General features: G+C 43.3%; 2 protein-coding genes across 9 annotated transcripts; one reads left to right on the top strand and one right to left on the bottom strand.

The window, feature by feature from the left end:
* Positions 1 to 6: 6 nt before the first annotated feature.
* On the top strand, positions 7 to 10,035 carry LOC138176322 (polyamine-modulated factor 1-binding protein 1-like). Of its 7 annotated transcripts, none has more exons than XM_069107129.1 (11): positions 7 to 73; positions 731 to 850; positions 1,473 to 1,592; positions 3,057 to 3,149; positions 3,876 to 4,013; positions 5,302 to 5,445; positions 6,386 to 6,544; positions 7,011 to 7,178; positions 7,341 to 7,403; positions 7,892 to 8,010; positions 9,045 to 9,332. In XM_069107129.1, exons 1-11 carry the CDS (start codon positions 47 to 49, stop codon positions 9,223 to 9,225), a joined length of 1,332 nt encoding a protein of 443 aa, XP_068963230.1. In that variant the 5' UTR covers positions 7 to 46; the 3' UTR covers positions 9,226 to 9,332. The 7 variants fall into 7 exon arrangements, with proteins under 7 accessions (XP_068963230.1, XP_068963233.1, XP_068963231.1 ...); XM_069107130.1 differs by lacking the exon at positions 7 to 73 and adding an exon at positions 9,778 to 10,035 and having other exon boundaries at positions 673 to 850; positions 9,045 to 9,138; XM_069107132.1 differs by lacking the exon at positions 731 to 850.
* On the bottom strand, positions 1,110 to 18,590 carry LOC138176323 (pre-mRNA-splicing factor ATP-dependent RNA helicase PRP16-like). 2 transcript variants are annotated; one of them, XM_069107135.1, is made up of 4 exons: positions 18,470 to 18,590; positions 17,524 to 17,619; positions 16,533 to 16,654; positions 1,110 to 1,218 (listed from the first exon to the last, which is right to left on the bottom strand). In XM_069107135.1, the coding sequence occupies exons 1-4, from the start codon at positions 18,560 to 18,562 to the stop codon at positions 1,188 to 1,190; spliced, it is 342 nt and encodes a 113-aa protein (XP_068963236.1). In that variant the 5' UTR covers positions 18,563 to 18,590; the 3' UTR covers positions 1,110 to 1,187. The 2 variants fall into 2 exon arrangements, with proteins under 2 accessions (XP_068963236.1, XP_068963235.1); XM_069107134.1 differs by lacking the exon at positions 1,110 to 1,218 and adding an exon at positions 10,174 to 14,305.
* Positions 18,591 to 18,596: the final 6 nt, after the last annotated feature.

Genomic DNA, 18,596 nt, shown 5'->3' with positions numbered 1-18,596 from the left:
GAGGGTGCACAGGGACTCATCCACCAGAAAGCACAGTGCTGCTGGAATGAAGATGCAACAACAGGAAGAAAAGGTGAGCAAAGCCAAGTGCACCATAGTGGTGAGGAAAGGATCAGCCATTCAATGTCTTTCTGTATTAGGAATGTCCCTCCTTTGTCACAGCTCTATCACTACCCAGCAAATAACCAATACCTAAAATGCAATGACCATGGTCAATCTGACGTTGCTGATGTGCAACCTAACCTACTTTTCCTTGAACCAATCCTTGATTTAATTTTCTTATCAAACTAATTGAGACAAAGTTAACTTCTTTCTCCAGGCAGTGATTTTTTTATAAAACATATGAGTTTCATAGGACATCCCAACCACCTGGACCTTTGCAGCATCTTTTCCCACCTCCCTTTTGAGGTTGGCTAAATATTTACTTGGTTGGACATTTCACACCTGAAAAACAAAGGGAAAATGTGTAGAAGTGAAGGCAAAGAGACTTCTTTCCAATACTGACATAATGTAAGTGAGGAAGTGAGAAATAACAAAAGTCCAGGAGACAGTTGCTCTAACCAAATTCATTCAATGTTCTTTGAAACATATTGTAGAAGAGGTCAAAGAAATGTATGAGAACAGGTCCTGACATCACAGGATGGAGTGTGGGTCTGGAGCTCAGGGCAATAAGTGCAAGCATTTTAGGTAATTTCTAATGTCTGCGACTTTGTTCTTCAATGATGAGCAGGAGGACAGATTGTCCGACACAGAGGATGAGGACCAGCAAAGCCGGCAGAGGGTGCACAGGGACTCATGCACCAGAAAGCACAGTGCTGCTGAGAAGAAGATACAACAGCAAAAAGAAAAGGTGAGCAAAGCCAAGTGCACCATTGTGGTGAGGAAGGGATCAGCTCTGAAATATCTATCCGTATTGAGAGTGCCCATTCTTTGTCACAGCTGTATCACTACGCAGTAAGTAACTAACACCTAAAATCCAATGACTGTGGTCAATCTGAGGTTGCTGATTTGCAACCTAACCTACCTTTCCTTGAACCAAACCTTGATTTCCCTTTCATATCATTCTGAGAAAAAGGTCACTTTGTTCTCCAGGTAGGGAGTTTTTTAAAAAAACACATGACTTTCAGAGGACATCCAAAACACCTGGACCTTTCCAGCGTCTTTTCCCACTTCCCCTTTGAGGTTTGCTAAATGTTTGGTAGATTGGACATTTTATACCTGATAGAAAAAGGAGAAAAGGGTAGGAGTGGATGCAAAGAGACTGGAAGTAAGAAAAACAAAGTCCAGAAGTCAATTGTCCCACCCAATTCATTAAATGCTCTTTGGAAGAATTTGTAGAAGAGGTCAGAGAAATGAATGAGAACAGGCCATGACATCACATGAAGAAATGTGGGGCTGGAAGTTGGGGCAATAAGTGCAAGCATTCCAGGTTATTCCTAATGTCTAGGACTTTATTCTTCAATAATGAGCAGGAAGACAGATTGTCCGACACAGAGGATGAGCCCCAGCAAAGCCAGGAGAGGGTACACAGGGACTCATCCACCAGAAAGCACAGTGCTGCTGAGAAGATGATGCGACAGCAGGACAAAAAGGTGAACCAATCCAAGGGCACCATAGTGGTGAGGAAGGGATCAGCTCAGAAATGTCTGTCTGCATTAGGAGTGCCCCTCCTTTGTCATAGCTCTCTCACTACCCAGTAAATAACCAATACCTAAAATACAATGACCGTGGTCAATCTGAGGTTGCTAATGTGCAACCTAACCCAAAAGACCCAAAAGAGCCCCACAGTGAGGAAAGAGGGCAGCTCAAGAAATTCCTTCTGTAATCTAGACACCCATCCTTGATCACAGAACTATCATTCCCCAGTACATAGCTCACAACTAAAATCCTATGAGTAAGCTCATTCCTTGGCTTTCTGGTCACCATCCAAACCTAATTATCCTCCCACCAAAGCCAGGTTTCATTTTCATGTCACACTCTCTGAAGTAAAAGTCATTTCTTTCTCCATGTAGCAAGCTCTTGGAAAATATGAATTTAATAGGAGCCCCTATAGGGGCACTTGACAAAAGAGTTGTTTGCTAGGAAGCTAAGGAGAAATAATAGAAGGTAGGGGAGGGAAGGAAGATGCCTAGATTTGTTTCTACTTTTGAATGAGGAAGTAAGAAGAAAAAAAAAGTCAAAACAATCAGTTTTCCAAATAAACTTAATCCAGCTTTCTTTGCAAGATTTTGTAGAAGTCAAAGAAATTGATGCAAATAGGACAAGATGTCATATGATGAAGATATAACATACTTCCTCCCTCAGATAAGAGGAATAATATAATTGCTCAGGGCAATAGGTCTGAGTGTTTTACCTGTCAGGTAATTCCTGATGTTTTTGTCTTTGTTTTTCAATAATAAATAGAAGAGGGGCGGCTAGGTGGTGGAGTGAATAGAGCACTAACCCTGCAGTCAAGAGGACCTGAGTTCAAATCTGGCCTCAGACACTTAACACTTACTAGCTGTGTGACCTTGGGCAAGTCACTTAACCCCAAGTGCCCTGCCTTCCCCCCTACAAAAAAGCAATAATAATAATAATGAATAGAAGAAGGACAGATTGAATGAGTCCAACGATGAGAACTAAAGCCTTTCATCCGAGATACAATATTATCCACTGCATTGGGACTTACCTACAAGAAAACCCCAAATACCCTGGACCTTGGCACCACTTTTTCCCACCTCCTATTTGAGGTTGGTTAACTGGTTGGTTGGTTGGTTGCTTTAGAACTGAAAACCAAAGGAGAAATATGTGCCAGTGGAGAGCTGTAGGCTGGCTACCTACCCTCATTCTCATTTTGTGAGTACGAAAGTAAGCAAAAAGAATATCAAGACAGTCAGTCTTCCAGGAAAACTCACTCTAATTTTCTTTATAAGTGTTTGTAGAAGAGGTCAAGGAGATTGATGAGAACAGGCCAAGAAGTCACCAGATGAAGTATAGAACTATGGCTCTGGGTGATAGATGTGAGCGTTTTAGGTGGCAGATAATTCCTGATGTCTGGATGTTTTTTCTTCAATGAGGAGTCCGATGAGGTGCAGTGTTATCCAAGGCAATGTGATTCACCTACAAGAAAGCTTAGTGCTATTGAGAAGATCCAACAGCAGGCAGAAAAGGTGAGCAGATCCAAGAGTACCACAGTGGTGGGGAACAGTGGCAGCTCTGAGGGATCATGCTGACAAAGGCCACCCATCCTTTGTCACAGATGTATAACACCCAGTAAATAACTAACACCCCAAACCCTATGACCAAGCTCATTTCTAGGCTTCCTGGCCTCCTTTTACCCCTACCTAGCAACTTGTCAATTCAAGGTTTCACTTTTACATCCCAGTTAATGACTCAAAGATAGGTACCTTCTTTCTTTATATAGGGAGGACTTTAATATTGAGTAATTGACTGATTTAGTGGGATTCCCCAAACTAGCCCCCAACCATGGCCTTTCTTACTCCTAGTTTATTTACATCTGGCAATGGCTGATTTGTTGTTTTTAAACATGGAAACCAAAGGGGAAATGAGTAAGAGTGAAAGCAGATGGTTACCTACCCTAATTTCCAAAATGTGAGGAAGAGAGGAAAAGGAAAGCTGAGATCATTTCTTTTCCAACTAAATTTGCTCCGGTTTTCTTTGCAAGAGAGGAATTTTTTAGAATAATTAAAAGACAGTCTATGAAAATAGAGAAGGGCCAAGGCATCACAAGAGAAAGGGTGGAATTATAGAGAATGGTAGCAAGTATGCACTTTGCTCTTACATAACAATACTAGTAAGGTCACATATATATATAATGCTTTAAGAGTTGCAATGTCCTTTACATATATTATCTCATTTGATCAATGAGGGAATAGGAGAAGGAGAAAGTGGGTAAGCTAGAGGAGGAGAACGAGGTCCTCCGGGATGCACTGAAACATTGTACGAAGCAATTGGAGTCAGCTGCCAACAAGCTGGAGACGACTGAAAAGGCAACTGAGATGAAGGAGAATGAGGTGAGCATTGCAAAGAATTGAATGTTGGGGAATCATTCATCAGGTTGCCAGGTAACTCAAAGAGAAGCTCTGACTTCTCCACCACAGAAGGAAAACGAATCCTGGCTTCTCTAGTCACTGTAGAACACAGTAGCACCTCCGACAGATTTCTCAATGACTTCTGCTTTGGCTTCCAGGGTGCCTGGAATGATATGATATCTTTTTCAGTATTTCACCTTCACATTGGCATTTCTCAGTCTTGTCACTTCTCAAGCTCTTAGTATGAATTCCAGACTTTTGAAGGATTCTCTCATTTCCCCTGAATCCATATTCCTTAGCTTCTCCAAAAAGTAAATGGTTTTTTTGACAGAGGACCAAACCATTTCATTTTAGGAATAGCCTCACCCTAGAGCCATTTGGATTAGGAAGTTAGACAACATCCAGTCTTAAGTTTCTCAACACAGTGATTTCTAGGGTCAAACATTTTGAGGTTCCACAAGAATAGGAGCTATAAACCCAAACTGTTGACCATTGCAATGATTTGAAGGAAATATAGCACTGAAAGGCAACAGATACTCGGTGTGTGTATGCACACACACACACACGCGTGCAGACATGCTAAGGATGGAAAGCCAAGTATAGCCATGGTTAGGTTTGCTTCCTACTCATACAAAGGTGGATAAAGGCTTAGCCAACCCAACTCTAAACATAATGATAGTGACTGATATTTATAAAGTACCGAACATATATTATCTCACTGGATCTTCACTATAACCCTATGAGTTCAGTGCAAGTAATATTATTCCCATTCTATATGTGCAGCCCTGAGGAGGCCCAGAGGCCAATGAGTGGCAAAGCCAGGCTCTGAAACCAGATCTTCCAACTCCAAATATTTCTCTACACTACATACTTCATTGTTCGAACTAAGGCCTGGGTGTAAAGTCTTAATATTAAGCCTGTCTTTAGGGAATACATTCAGATCACTCCTAACTCTAAGAAAAATACTCCCAGAAAGCAACAATTCTAGGGAGTTATGCGGAACATAACTCATCATTGTAAGTATGCAGGGTTGTGTCTTCAGACTTAACCAAGAGTACTTACAAAACACTCCTTTGAGAATATCATGAACCAGGTCCCAAAATGTCACCCTACTCTCAAAAAGGGGAACATTACCCCAAAAGAAAACTGGTCATCAACAGAGCCTAGAAATAGAAGTCACAATAGGCTTCCTGTGAGTATCCAACCCAAGGTCTCCAAAAGTATTTATCGGTGAGAGTTGGAAGAAGGATGATGCATTCCCTTCCCCAAGGTGGCGCACCAGACAGAAGCTCCAACCCATGTGCAAAAGGATCTTCAAAAGGCTGAAAAACAGGAACAAAAGAACAACCTCAAAACTACTCACTGCTCTCCGGAGTCAGCTCAGAAAGACAGTCTGAAGGAGGCTCTGGAGAAGGTTAGGAAATAAACTCATATCCCATTGTACAGATACAAGGTAGAGATTCAGGGGGTCAGGCCAGATTCAGGGGACAGGGACTGATGGAGGACCAGGAGTGGGGATCCCCATCCAACTGGTTTTGGCCAAAATATCAAGCAAAGCCTAGAAGCCAAAGCATCTCGCACCTCAAAGGACAGAGAATGGGATTTCCTTGTAATCCCCTCCTAGGCATCACTACCCTCGAGGCAGAAAGGAAGAGCCAGCACCTGGCTGCTCCTAACCTTGACCTAGGGAGGGCCAAGAGCCAAGTGTGGATGGACCTGAAGGAAAAGAGGAAAGGGATAAAGATGGGTTGTCTTAAGGGTACATAACTAAGCAATAAAGTCATAGGATTAGAAGAAGAGAGGGCTTGGGGGGGGGGGAAATGTAGGTTTTTAATATTCTCAGCAATTCATTTCCATTGTTGTGTACTGATCGGCAAAGACAACCCTCTCCTAGTTGCCCTTCTAATCACAACTCAGCTGTTTTGTTGGTGCAAAAACTGGAGACCCACCTTTTGGGATTGGGTCAGTCAACAGAGAATCTGTTTCCCTTAATTATGCATATTTATTACAAAGTGTCTTTTTTTAATCTTGTTTTGTTGTTTGCTTGTTTTTAGTAGGAGGAGGTAGAAACGGAGAAAAAATAATTGTCAATTGAAAAAACTCACAGTTTAAAACATTTTGTTTACCTTCTCCCTTTCTATTTCCTAACCCACCTAGAAAAGCAATATAAATAGAGGTTTTGTCACTAGAGAAAAGGAGAACCTTCCAAAAGGAAACAATCCTCCCATGAGATGCTGTCCATGGTCTCTTAGGGAAGCTTTCCCCATGTCCTTCCTCCTTAACCAAGGAGGGGGATTGGCCAGTGCAGCTGGGCTCACCACAGCTCATTGGCTTCTATCCCAAAACTCAATCAGGCCAAGCTGGAGGCAGTCATGCTTCGCCAAGAGTTACAGCAGACCTGGCAAAAAAAGTTTCAGCTGGAGGAGGAGACATGTGTTTATCAGCTCCGCATGAAAAAGCTCAATGGGGAGCTGAAGAAGCTGCAGGATTTCCACCAGCAGATTGAGGAAGAGGTGAGAATGCCGGGCTGCCTCATGAGAAAAGTACAGTCCTGCCTGGCCCACCTCTTGGGGTAGGAATGGTCTGGCCCTCATGTCCTGTGGGACAAGCCTAGCCAGGCCCAACTTGAGCCAATGCTTGTTCTGCTACTCAGACCGGCTCTGGTTCCCCAAGCTCACCCTCCCCAAGAGGCCCCAAGACTGCCTGGGACCTCAAGCCTTAAGCTTCACCCACCCCTTCCCTCTCACCCTCCCTTGGTCTGTCCACCTCCCTGCTCATGTGGGCTGCTTTGGGGATCCCCATGAGGGCTCAGGTAACCACTGCCCTCTGCCACCCACTGTCAGACACTTTTTGAAAGCATATTTCCTTTATGAACTGGACCTAAGCCTGGCTTGCTTTCCAGGATGTAGGGAGCCTTACCATCAGACTAGGCCGGGAATGTCCCATATCCTGGGCTCACAGGCTCTGCTTCCTCGGCAGGTGGAAGCCCTCATTCGGCTGATAGAAGATATGAACTATCAGTTGGCCTTCTGGCAAAGGACACATGAGAATGACCTCCACTTCTTGGCAGCCAAAGATGAGCAGCTTGTGGTCTTCAAGGTGGAAATGGCTTCCCTCAAGGAGAACCTACGGGAAGAAGAGAAAAAGGTAAGAGGCAAACCTCCTTGTGCCCTGGCTTCCTAAGCCCTCACTAGCCTGGGGCCTAAGAACAAGGCACAGGAGGTGCAGTAAGAAGTCTCTGCACCGTGAATAGAGGGAGGTTCGGGATGTGCACAGCAGCAGACTGTCCTCTTCTGATTTTCTTGACAGAATGACTTTCTAGAGGATGAAATCTCCGTTTTAAAGGAACGCTATATATCAACAAGCTGTGAGGTACATGAGTCTCCATCCAGCCGCAGGTTTTGTCAGCTCTCATTCCAACCTCACTCTTGACTTCATTTAGACATCATTCCTTCCCAGAGGCCCACACGCACAGGACGAGGGTTGGGATTTATGGTTTGTCTCATACACCAAGGGTCAGGTACTCAACTGAAGCAGCTCCCAAACCTGAAGGAGGGCGGTGCTTAGAAAATAGGCTCCAAGAGGAGTTTAGGGAGGAATGTGCTGGAGAATTTTCTTCTGGGCATGTTAAGAGCCAGCAGCTCTGGCCCTGTCCATCCTCCTCCCAACCATAACTGTTCCTGGTAGAGCTGTGGAGTTTAGTAGAAACAAACTTCAGTAAAGTTCTGCCCTCAGACCAAGGGAATAGGTAACAAAGTTGGTCTCCTCCTTGGGGAAGACCAGACCTTACCTGAGAGTTGGGAGGGAGATGGGCCATACCCCTACCTCTTTCCCACTTTCTGCCTTTCCATTTTTCCTAGGTGGAAGCCCTTAGGAACACCCTGGGGAGTGCACACAAGGACACCTGGAGACTTCACCAGGAGAGCGAAAGGGTCGCATCTGACGTATCTGATGTGCATCACTGGGTGAAGGAACAAAAGTAAGTTTGAAATATGTCAAGAAAGATGATCCTTCAGCTCAGCCTCACTGCCTTGGCATTCCACATGGAGCCCAACACATCCATGAAAACACTGTTTAATCCCTGCCCTTCAGGTCCAGCCCACACTGGGTTTGAGTAGGATTAGACCAGAGTGGTTTGGAGATCCTGTTCTGGAGCATCCAAATGGTATAGAATTGGGCCCAAAGGCAGCTTTTTTGTGACCCACCTAGGAATCCTTATCATTTCATCAAAACTTAATTGATTCTGTCGCAAAAACCCTTGAGTTTTCAAGGTTTTCAAGGGTTAAAGAGCACACAGCTCTTTCTTGCCATGTTGTGGTTACTAATGAGGCTGGGGCCTGTCTCCCCCCAACCCCATATACTACCAAGAACTTAGCCTTCCCAGCCACAAAACTATCAATCTTAACCTCAACAGAATATAGCTATTTTGCTTCAGCCTAAGAGAATGGAGGTAGGGGGACTTACTCCTTTTCATCAGCCAGTTGGGTAATGCATTTGACATGCTCTCGGATCTTGGATCCTGATTTCTCAGTGTTATCTCTGGAATTAAATTCACAAGAGAAAGTAATAGCTAATCCAATCCCCCTACCCCTACCTCCATTCTCTTAGGCTGAGTCTCTCTGGTATGTATCCTTTCCTTACTCATCGCCCTGAGCGAGGAAAGGGGATCCACAAAGAATTTGGGTAGCTCTTTTCAGCCCAAAGGAGGCACAAGTTTTTTCCCTACGTTTCATGGAAGGAAAGTAGTGTCAGACCCTCAATCAGGGGAATATCACAGGAATGATGTAATCCTGGCCCTGCTACTCCCTGGATGTATCCCTGGATGTGTGGTCTCACACAGATCCCTTCCTTCTTGGGGCCTCTTCCCTTTATCAAGGGAGACTCAGGGATCTCTAAGGTTCCCTTCCAGCTTTCAAATTCCATGAACAGTATCTCTTTCCATCCCTCCCAGACACCATTGTGTTCCATGCTGACCCCTCAATGTTCATATACTACTCTCTTCCTTTCCCACAGCCATCTCCACAACGTGATGGTCCATTTGAAGCATGAAAACAAGAAGCTGAGGAAAGAAATAGATGACAGGCGCCAACAAAATGATCATCTGATGGTAAGGGGTATCCCCCCAGGCGTTAGTCAAAGGGAGACTCAAATAATGCAAAGAAACTACAGGTGCCTCTCTAAAGAAAGATTGTAGTCACATCACTTGATTTGAGATGGATGCCTATGCACAGTGCGGCTCACCAAGAGGTGGTCTGATTACCAAAGAAGCACAGCTAGCCACTGGGGGGAGGAGGGTGGGACGGAGGAAATAAAGGATGCCTCACAGTAGAGAAACAGTAATGGTCTTAGCCACCTAAAAACACACACACACACACACACACACACAGCCCTCCACTAGCTCACATCACCTGATCAGGTGCTATATTCTTCTTTGTTAGGTTCGTATTTAGAAATATAAACGTAGAAGAGACCCTTAAGCCCAGAGAACCAGCTTAGACCCTGCTGGACAGGGTACAAGATCAGATTTCCACCATCGTGGTTTTTTAATCTTTTTGAGGAAAACATCATGATTCCACAACTGTATTTTTCTACAACCTTTAAAATCTCCATCATTCTTCCCTACCATAGGGCAAACTCAGAGGGAAGAAGCCATTTTTGAAATCTGGCCTCTTGGGCTTTTCAGCTGCCTCAAAATGTGATTTTCTTTCCCCTTGAGTCAAAATTGTCATTTTCTGCTTCCTCCTAGGTTCCTCATTACGATGTTACAATTCCTTGCATTGAATATCATCTCGTGCCACCGTGTGCAGGAGAGAACTGAGTTTACAGCTTCACAATTTGTCTTTAATTGACTCCCAGCGAAGGCCTGCTACAGCAAGGACCCCGCCTATTTTGCCTCTGTTCCCAAATGCTTTTTGGCTTTGTCCATAGTCAAAAAGGAGCAAGCCTCCAAACCATACTAGTGTATATCAGACTAAGATTGGTAATAAATGTTTTTCATACAGAAGAGGTGTCAGTGGGACTCCAGATCCTTCTGCCCATTTCAAGTCACTCCCAAGCCCTGCCCGGATCCTGAGCAGAGGAATGACAGGTTTCTTTCATTTATATTGACACGGGTTTCACCACTCATGAACAACTCCCAGAGCAAACTTCTGGATGTCTTCTTTTTTTTTAATTCAATGGGATATCATTCACAAGGAAGGAAAAATCAACTTTTTAGTATCGAAAGACATAAGAATCTTTAAGCCTTGGGAGGGAAAGGGAAAGGGAAAAAAAAGTCCAAAAGATGATGAGGCATATAAGGGATAATAGTGAGTCTAATGCAGATTTTCCAAGTTGAGAGTTGGAAACACGTTAGCTACCTTCCCCTTGGTCCCCATAATCCTTTCCTGCTTTTAACCATATTTTTCTCCTATACAAGTAAAATCCCATTATAATGAAATCCACAGGACATCCAAATTATTTTATTGAAGTGAAAGTGCATTACATTGACTAGAGTGCTAGAAATCACATTCCTAACCTGCAGGACCTAGGGAGAAATAACTATGCCGTGCTTTTCATAGTGAATCACCAAGTAGAAAAATATGTTCTTTGAACAAAGAGAGAGATGTTATATACACACTTGTTCTCACTTCTCAATGCTTCGTTTATGTTTGATTCAAGATGATTTGGGAGTCTTTCTTTGGGAGGGAGAAATGGGGGGGGGGCAGCCACTTGAGGAGGGTAGAGGAGCAAAGAGATGGGAAAAGGAGGTAAATGGGGCATGTAATTACTACTTGATGACCAAAAAGAAGAGAGGACTTGACTTCTTCTTGGCCCACAGTATCAACCCCACACAATGATACATTCTTTATGGTAACTGTTACATGGGAAGGGACTGAATTATTCACTGTAGTGAATTTGTTATAAGCTAATCAATAAAACTTAAAGTGTGCCAAATGATAAATCATAAAGTCACTTGGGTATATGACATATCCCATTCAGGAAACATCTAGTTTAAAGAATGATATAGCCTACTCCCAGATGATGGTTCACTTATATAATCAATATAATGAAAATACAGTTCAACAAAAAAGATTTGGACAGTCCCATTTTCAGATCCTTATAATGGGTTCGGCAAATACAAAATGTTCCTGGTTGCCCATATGCTGGAAGCAGTCTTAATATTTAGCCCCTTCAGTTATTCTGTCTTCAGGATTCCTCTTATACCTTTTTAACTAGCAGTGAGTTAAACTGCAAAACAATAAAGCTATTTGTAAACTGTTAAGAGAAATACACAAATCTGAAGACTCAATGCACCAGCTCTGAAACCACAACCAGTACTGGAAGGCTTAGGCTACAAGAGGGACACTATCCCCAAAATGGACAACTGGAGTTTGGAAAAGAGACCATCAAGTGATGCCTGCCTACAAATCTACAAGTAGCAAAAATAAAATATAGAGAAGAGAGGTAAAGTGGTGAGATTGTCTAAAATTACACAAACTAAGGCTATAAAATAACATGATTGAAATCTTTGATACTAAATATCATCGTATTGACTGCTATAATTGACCAGAGTTAAAGCACACAATCCCTCCTTTCTAACAGCCAAAAAAAAAAACCCTACTTTGCAGAAGTTTATTGGGAAGTCTTGTGCCAAAACAAACTCTCTTAACAACAAATTCATTTTTTTTTATAAAGGATATGATTGAAAGGAGGAAACTGAACAATGGGGATCACAGACAACCTAAATCTAAATGAGGCATTTCCTTTGGTTTTTAGGGAGAAAGGTGAGGGGGTCTTTCACTAGGAATTCACTCTTCTCAGTCCACAGAATATGAGACCATATCTTCCACCAGACTCGTGATTCTAGCCCTTCTTATTATTTAGAAGTCCCTTCCTCTGTCCATGAAAGAAAATTGCCTTTAAAACCCAGTTACTTCATAAAATATTTAAGTGACTTTTGTGCCTTCTCTCATCAACAGCAAGGGTAGGAAAAGAAGCTTCTTACATGAGTGGAACTTGCAAAGTAAACTATATGGCTTGCAAAGTATTTTTTCCCACTTACACATCAAACATAAAATGCCCCAATGGATAACTTTTATTACTTTTTTTTAAACTAAAAGCATTCCTTGTGTCCACAAACTCAACATTAGGCAGGCACATTCAAGAAAATTCCAAATACATCTACAGCCATCTGCAAGTGAACTATGTGATGTTTCACAAGGGGAATCACTGGCCCAGCAGAATCCTGATGCGTAAAAAGCCATCTCATTTTCATGGCAGCTAGGTGGCACTGAGTCAGAAAGACTCATCTTCCCGAGTTCAAATCTGGCCTCAGACAGTTACTAGCTTCATGACCCTGGGCAAGTCACTTAACCCTGTTTGCCTCAGTTTCCTCATCTGTAAAATGAGCTGGAAAAGGAAATGGTGAACCACTCCAGTATCTTTGCCAAGAAAACCTCCAACAACGGGGTCACAAAGAGTCAGACATGATTGAAACGACTGAATGAAAACTCCATACTAAGACCAAATGATTCAACTTGTGATTTTTCATTTCTGAAAAGGGAAGCATAAGTAAGTCACACCAATAAACAGCTGTCATCAGATGTCAAAGCTGAAATCGACTTCTAAGATCATTCTATCCACCACATTTTACAGATGAGACAACCTAGGAAAGTTAAGTGATTTAGGGTTATAGGAGTGGCAAAGACCAGACTCACACTATATTGTCTCAATATATAACCAGAGGTCTAAATCTCTGATTATCATTCCCACCTAAGGAAGAACAAAAGTGTTTGATTGAGTCCTTCCAGCCATCCCACCAAGAAGGCCAATTTGGGAAGCTACCTCAGGAAAGCAGGCTGGATACCTAAATTCCATTCCAGAATTTGCTCTGAATATCCCATGAATAATTCTAGGTGATGCCCAGTGCTAGCCAGACCTCCAATCCCAATAACAAAATAGGGCTCACAGCTTCAACAAAAAGAACTCCAAGTTTCTGAAATAGAATCTCCAGAGACTTTGCCTCACTGTTATAGCTCAGTTTGGGAATAACAAATATTTATAACAATATAACAAATAATAATGATATAATATTTGTTATATATAGCATGGGAATAGCAAAACCATGACCTTTATTGAACAAGACAAGAGCCAGGAATTCACTCCCAGTATGAAATTCATTAAGTAAAACATCAGACAAAAACTCTGTCTTAGGGGCATCTACTAAGAGGGTTGAAGTCAAGCAGCTGAAATGACTGCACACAAAAGGTAACATCTCAGCAAGTCTAAGAGACTCTTTAATTGGGGGGCAGGGGAAACCAGTCTGAGGCCTTCCCCCTTCTCCCAGAAATCAATAAAGTGGAACTTAGCCAAAGAGTCAGACTGCCATGACTGGGAGTGATGGAGCTGACGGAGCGAAGGATTTGCTAAAGCAGTCATTCTTCTGACGGACGTTTCTTCTGGCTCATCGAGGACATGTTCACAGCCCGTTAATAACTGCACAGTCGCCAATGCTTCGTCGTGGTCAACTATTCCTAAAACAAAGCTGGCTAATCCTAGCTCCTGGGTCCTTCCAGTGTGGGGAACTATCCAGCAAGCTCCACAGGAGAAGGAAAGATGCTTTCTGGGAGAAAAGAAAGGAAGCCAAGACTACCAAGGAATTTGTGGAGAAATAAAAAGAAAAGAAGTAGAGCAACCCAACCTGACTTTAAAGTGAAGCCCTAGGGCAGAATAGGACAAAGGAATAGCCAGAAACACAGTAAAGTTTTAGAAACAATAAAATTATTTCCAAATTCCTGGATTGTAAACAAGTTACAATTCCCTCCAGATCCATTTTGCTGCTTTACACAAAGATTAAAAAAACAAGACACAGACAAAGCAAAGATACATTTATACACCAAGCATCACAGCATTCCCCCGTTCTCAGACAAGATGGGTTCTGGCCCCTCCTGGTCACTCTGGCAGTACGAAAAGGAAACCCAGAAACGCAGGGTTCCTCAGCCCTGAAGGAATCACCCTGTCAACAAGCCAGAGGAAAAAGGTCGATGAAAGTGTCGCTAAGTCACCAAAAGACAACCATGCTTTCTGATCTTGGGTCTCAGCAAGAAACATCAGTCAATACAAGTCTCATTCACAGCCACCAACGGCCCGCGAGGAAGCTCCGCACTGGTTCCTGGATACTATGGGCCTCCCATGATCCAACGCTGGCTTAGAGTCCAAAGCGGGCCGGGGTCCGGCGAGGGCTGGCAGGCTCCCCTTGTTCCTTCCGCCCAGGAGTGTAGATCTTAACAGACCTAGGAGACAGAAGGCAGAGTTTGCCAGCAAACTGATGACATTTCACTCCAACCCAAGAAATCCAGAGAAGCCTTAGATTGTTGTACTCTAACCTGTACTTGGGATACTCTAAGGAATAAAATGTCTGTGATGTATTTCCCTATTATTCTTTGGGATTGTTTTTGGTTAGGAATATGGATTTAGGTTGACAGCTATATGGCATCTCAGAAGTTATCTAACCCCACCTGTTCATTTTACAAATGAGGAAACAGGGCTAAAGAAAAGGTGTGTCATACTAAAATTAGAAATCTCTGCCTCTCTAAAACAAAAGAAATAATTAGGAATGTGGGAAACCCACTGCCTCCTTGGAAATCAAGCAATTCCAAGACAGTTCCCTGTCTTATCGAGGGGCCTCCCATTATAGAAGAACAGGCACCCTTTGGAAAGCTTTCCTTTACTTTCCTTTTCCAAAACCTCAGAGGTAGAAGGGATGTCTACAGCTTACCCTGAACAAGAACTCCCTATGAGAGAGCCGGCAAGTAGTCACCTCACCTCACCTCTTCTGGAAAACTTCAAGTGAGAGGAAGACCACTGCCCTTGAGACAGCTAAGGCTGCTGCTACCTTTCTGTGACTTCTACGCAGTACCAAGCTTAATGCATCTTATAGAAACATGGCAGCCCTTAAAATCCTGGAAGTCAACTCTCCTACCCTGCCTTATACCTTCTCCTCTCCTCCAGGCTAATTATCCTCAGTGCCTTCCAATGATCCTTGGATGGCACAATCTCCAGCTCCTTTACTATCACAGTCACCATTAATCAAAGAGTACAAATCAAGAGAAACAGGACCTGCTGAGTACAACTAACCAGAAATGGGAAGAACTACGTAGTAACAGAAGCTGCTTCATGAGATTCGGGTGACACTCTTTAAAATACTTTCTTGTCCTAAGGATGGTGGGAAGCCATCAGACTCTCCCAAAGCACAAACAGGACCATGACTATGTTCCTTCTGGCATTTGGAAATAAGCATCTGTGAACCAAACTCACAAATGCCAAACTTGTTCACCATTTAAAAAAGCTTCCTAAATCATAAATTCCTCAAGGACTAGAAGAATATATGCATTACTCTGGAAATTCCTATAGAACCAAAAAATATTAACTACAGGAGATAAAAACTTAGAGGCAGAGGCAACTAAGCAGAGCTATAGAGTGCTGGGCCTGGAATCAGAAGACCTGAGCTCAAATGCGGCCTTGGACGCTAGATGTGTGATCCTTGGTAAGTCACTTCACTCCTACCTGCCTCAATTTCCTCAAGGTTAAAAGCAGGATAACACCAACACCTGCCTCCCAGGGGTGTTGTGAAAACCAAATGAGATGATGCTTATAAAATACTTAGCACAGTGCCTGCTCCACAACAGGTTCTTTTAAATGCCTCTCCCCATTCCTTTAATAGAATCTGGACCAATCAGGGTATCATCTGCGCTTTGCATATTTGACCTCAAATCTGCCTGACACCTGAATTCATTGTGACCAAGTCTTCCCCTTATTTTCAGACACATTAACTTATAAAATAAAAATTTTGCTCCAATGAAAAACGATGCACTCCCTGGGAATTTCTCCAAAGGGACAAAAGTGCAACTGGAGCATTCTAGTCTTTCTGGTTCTGTCTGACGGGACAAAGCCTTCCGTTGATAAACTAATCCCAAGTCATTTCTAGAAGCCCAATTTCTTCTTGGTGAAAGACCCTGGCTTATGATTCCTAAACTGGGGAAAGCAGACATGTGCTTAGTACCACCTTTCACTAGTATTATGATTTGAAGGCACTTTTCATCTAAGTCCAGACTGGCAGATTTGGCAAATCTGGTCCACTGTATGCCACCCTGAGGCAGATAATACACGTCTTCTTAATGTGCCTGGACAAACATGGCAAAGACTAGACATCGCCCACGGGACTTGGATACAAAAGGCCTCCAAGACACAAAGGCCAGCTCTGGGAAGTTGTGCTTTTTATTGCAATGAATCACCTCCCTCCCTCCATGTTTAATAAGAACTCCTCCCACCTTCTACATGACCACTGACCCAGCCTCCCTTCTACTACATCCTATTCCCTGTGAAGAAGAAATCAGGCAGTCATCTGGGTCCCATGTCCATGTTATACAGGGACTTCCGATACAGTCCACAAGAAGAGAACAGGAGAAGGAGAACAGCCATGAGCCCCCACAAAGCATTGGCTCAGGATCCTGAGCTCACCTCACACTGCCCAGGGGCTTGCGCTTCTCCTGCTCCTGCCGCCTCGCCCGCAGCTGCTCTTCAGCCAATGCCATCTCCTCTTCCATAGCAGATGCTTTCTCTTTGGCCCGGCGGCGGTTCTCCTACAGAGGAAGAAGAGAGAGGGGCTGATCCGAATGAAAATCAAATATATCTTAATACAGCCTGGCCAACTTGCCACTGTGGGTCACTTCATCATAGAAGCCAAGGCCAAGTCAATTCTCAGAAGCAGGGGCATGGTTCCTTCCACTAATGATACTTTACTCTCTGTCTCTGTTTCTATCTCTCTTCTCCCCTAAGTTTTCTTCATTCTGTGAGGCTGCTACTTTTTTCCCCTAAATCAGAGCTGGAGTCTTCAGCCCTGACTCAGACTCTGCTGAGTGTTCTATCCTTCAAGTCAACAGAAGTCTGTTCACTGGGTGCTCATCATCACCCTGGACGCTATTTACATCCTCCCTACAGAGGATATAAAAAAAGACTTGATCATTGACCTTGAGATGCTCCTTTATCATACTGGAGAGATAAGACACAAGAAATAGAACCAAACTACCAAGTGTTCAATTTGGATACAGCCTAAGTGCTTGTAGTAATTCAGAAAAAGGACAGATCAATGTAGGCTGATTTAGTCAGAAAAAGGTCCCTAGAGAAAAATGACTTCATCTGGTCCTGAAGGATGGACAAGCATGTTGGTTGATAGAAAGAAGAAAGGAGAAGACTTTCTAGGCAAGGAGAGTAGCATAAACAAAAGCACAAAGCCAAGAATAAACACATGGAAGGACAGGAAGGAGCAGCCTGCCTGGAGTCAAAGTTCATGATGAAGAGAAAGTAAGGTTGGATACATAAAGGAGGAACAGATTATGGAAGCCCTTGAATAGCAGGCTGAGGAGTTTGGACTTAATCATCTAAGCAACAGGAAATAGTCACAGGTTCTTGAAAAGACTTTCTCCTGATGAGAAAAGGTACAGCCACTTACCTGGCGTGACTTGCCTGCATGTTTAATGCTATAAAACATGGGGCCCAACTCTGCTAGCCACTCTCCATCCACAGCAGTCACACATTGCATATACTCCTATGGAGAAACATAGAAGTCAATGTGAATAGTGAGACAGAAGCAGTTCAAGTCAGGACCCAATGACCCTTAGTCAGCCTATGGTTCAGCTATTTCCTCTCAGAGTAAACATCATCAATTCTAGAAAGCATCTGAGGGAGACCAAAGCATGTGGGCAAAAGTACCAGATATCATTACATTTCTACATTCCTTCCTAACTTATCCTAACTTCTTCCCTCTGAGAACCACTGTCTTCACCCCAAGATCACAAAAAAAGAAAAGGCCAAGGCACAAAGAAGATTCTACATTCCTTAAAAAAGAAATGAGGTCAAGATCTGCTGCCCCTGGGAACAACAGTTACTAACAAATGTGTACAAAGCATATCCTAGCACATTCCCTCAAAATTCCCAATTGCCAGGCAAATTCAGCAAGCTTTCCCATTCAACTGAAGCCACAATACCCCTAAGCTAAAATTCTCTATCTGGAAAAGATAATGAAAGATTTCATGCTCAACGAGGCCGCCAGGTAGCACAGCGAGTAAGAGCACCGGCTCCAGTGTTGAGAAGATCTGGAGATCGAATCCTGGGCTCAGACACTTAGCACCCACCCAGAAACACCTGGCCGTGTAACCTTGAGCAAGTTACTTAACCCCAATTGCTTAGGGGCGGCCAGGTGGCTCAGCGAGTAAGAGTACCGGCTCCAGTGTCGGGATGACCTGGATCAAATCCGAGCTCAGATACTCAGCACCACACCCAGAAATAACTGGCTGTGTAACCTTGAGCAAGTTACTTAACCCCGATTGCTTTAAAAAAAAAAAAAAAAGATTTCATACTCAACCCAGAAAGCTGGGATCACAAGAGGGCAGGCTTACCTTAGTAGTCATGACTAATTCATGATAGACAATGTAGTCCGGGGTGTACCCCATTCCAAAGAGAGAGCTGGTAGGGTGCAAATGGAAAGGCATCCCCGTCCGGATATTCACATATTCCCCAATTCCC

The sequence above is a fragment of the Petaurus breviceps genome, unplaced genomic scaffold (genome assembly GCF_028583685.1).
Source record: "Petaurus breviceps papuanus isolate PSGF00001 unplaced genomic scaffold, PetGlider_PUasm1.0 85731, whole genome shotgun sequence".
Taxonomy (NCBI): Eukaryota; Metazoa; Chordata; class Mammalia; order Diprotodontia; family Petauridae; genus Petaurus; species Petaurus breviceps.
Note: the sequence above shows the minus strand (reverse complement) of the source record. Positions and strands in the feature narration are given on the sequence as shown.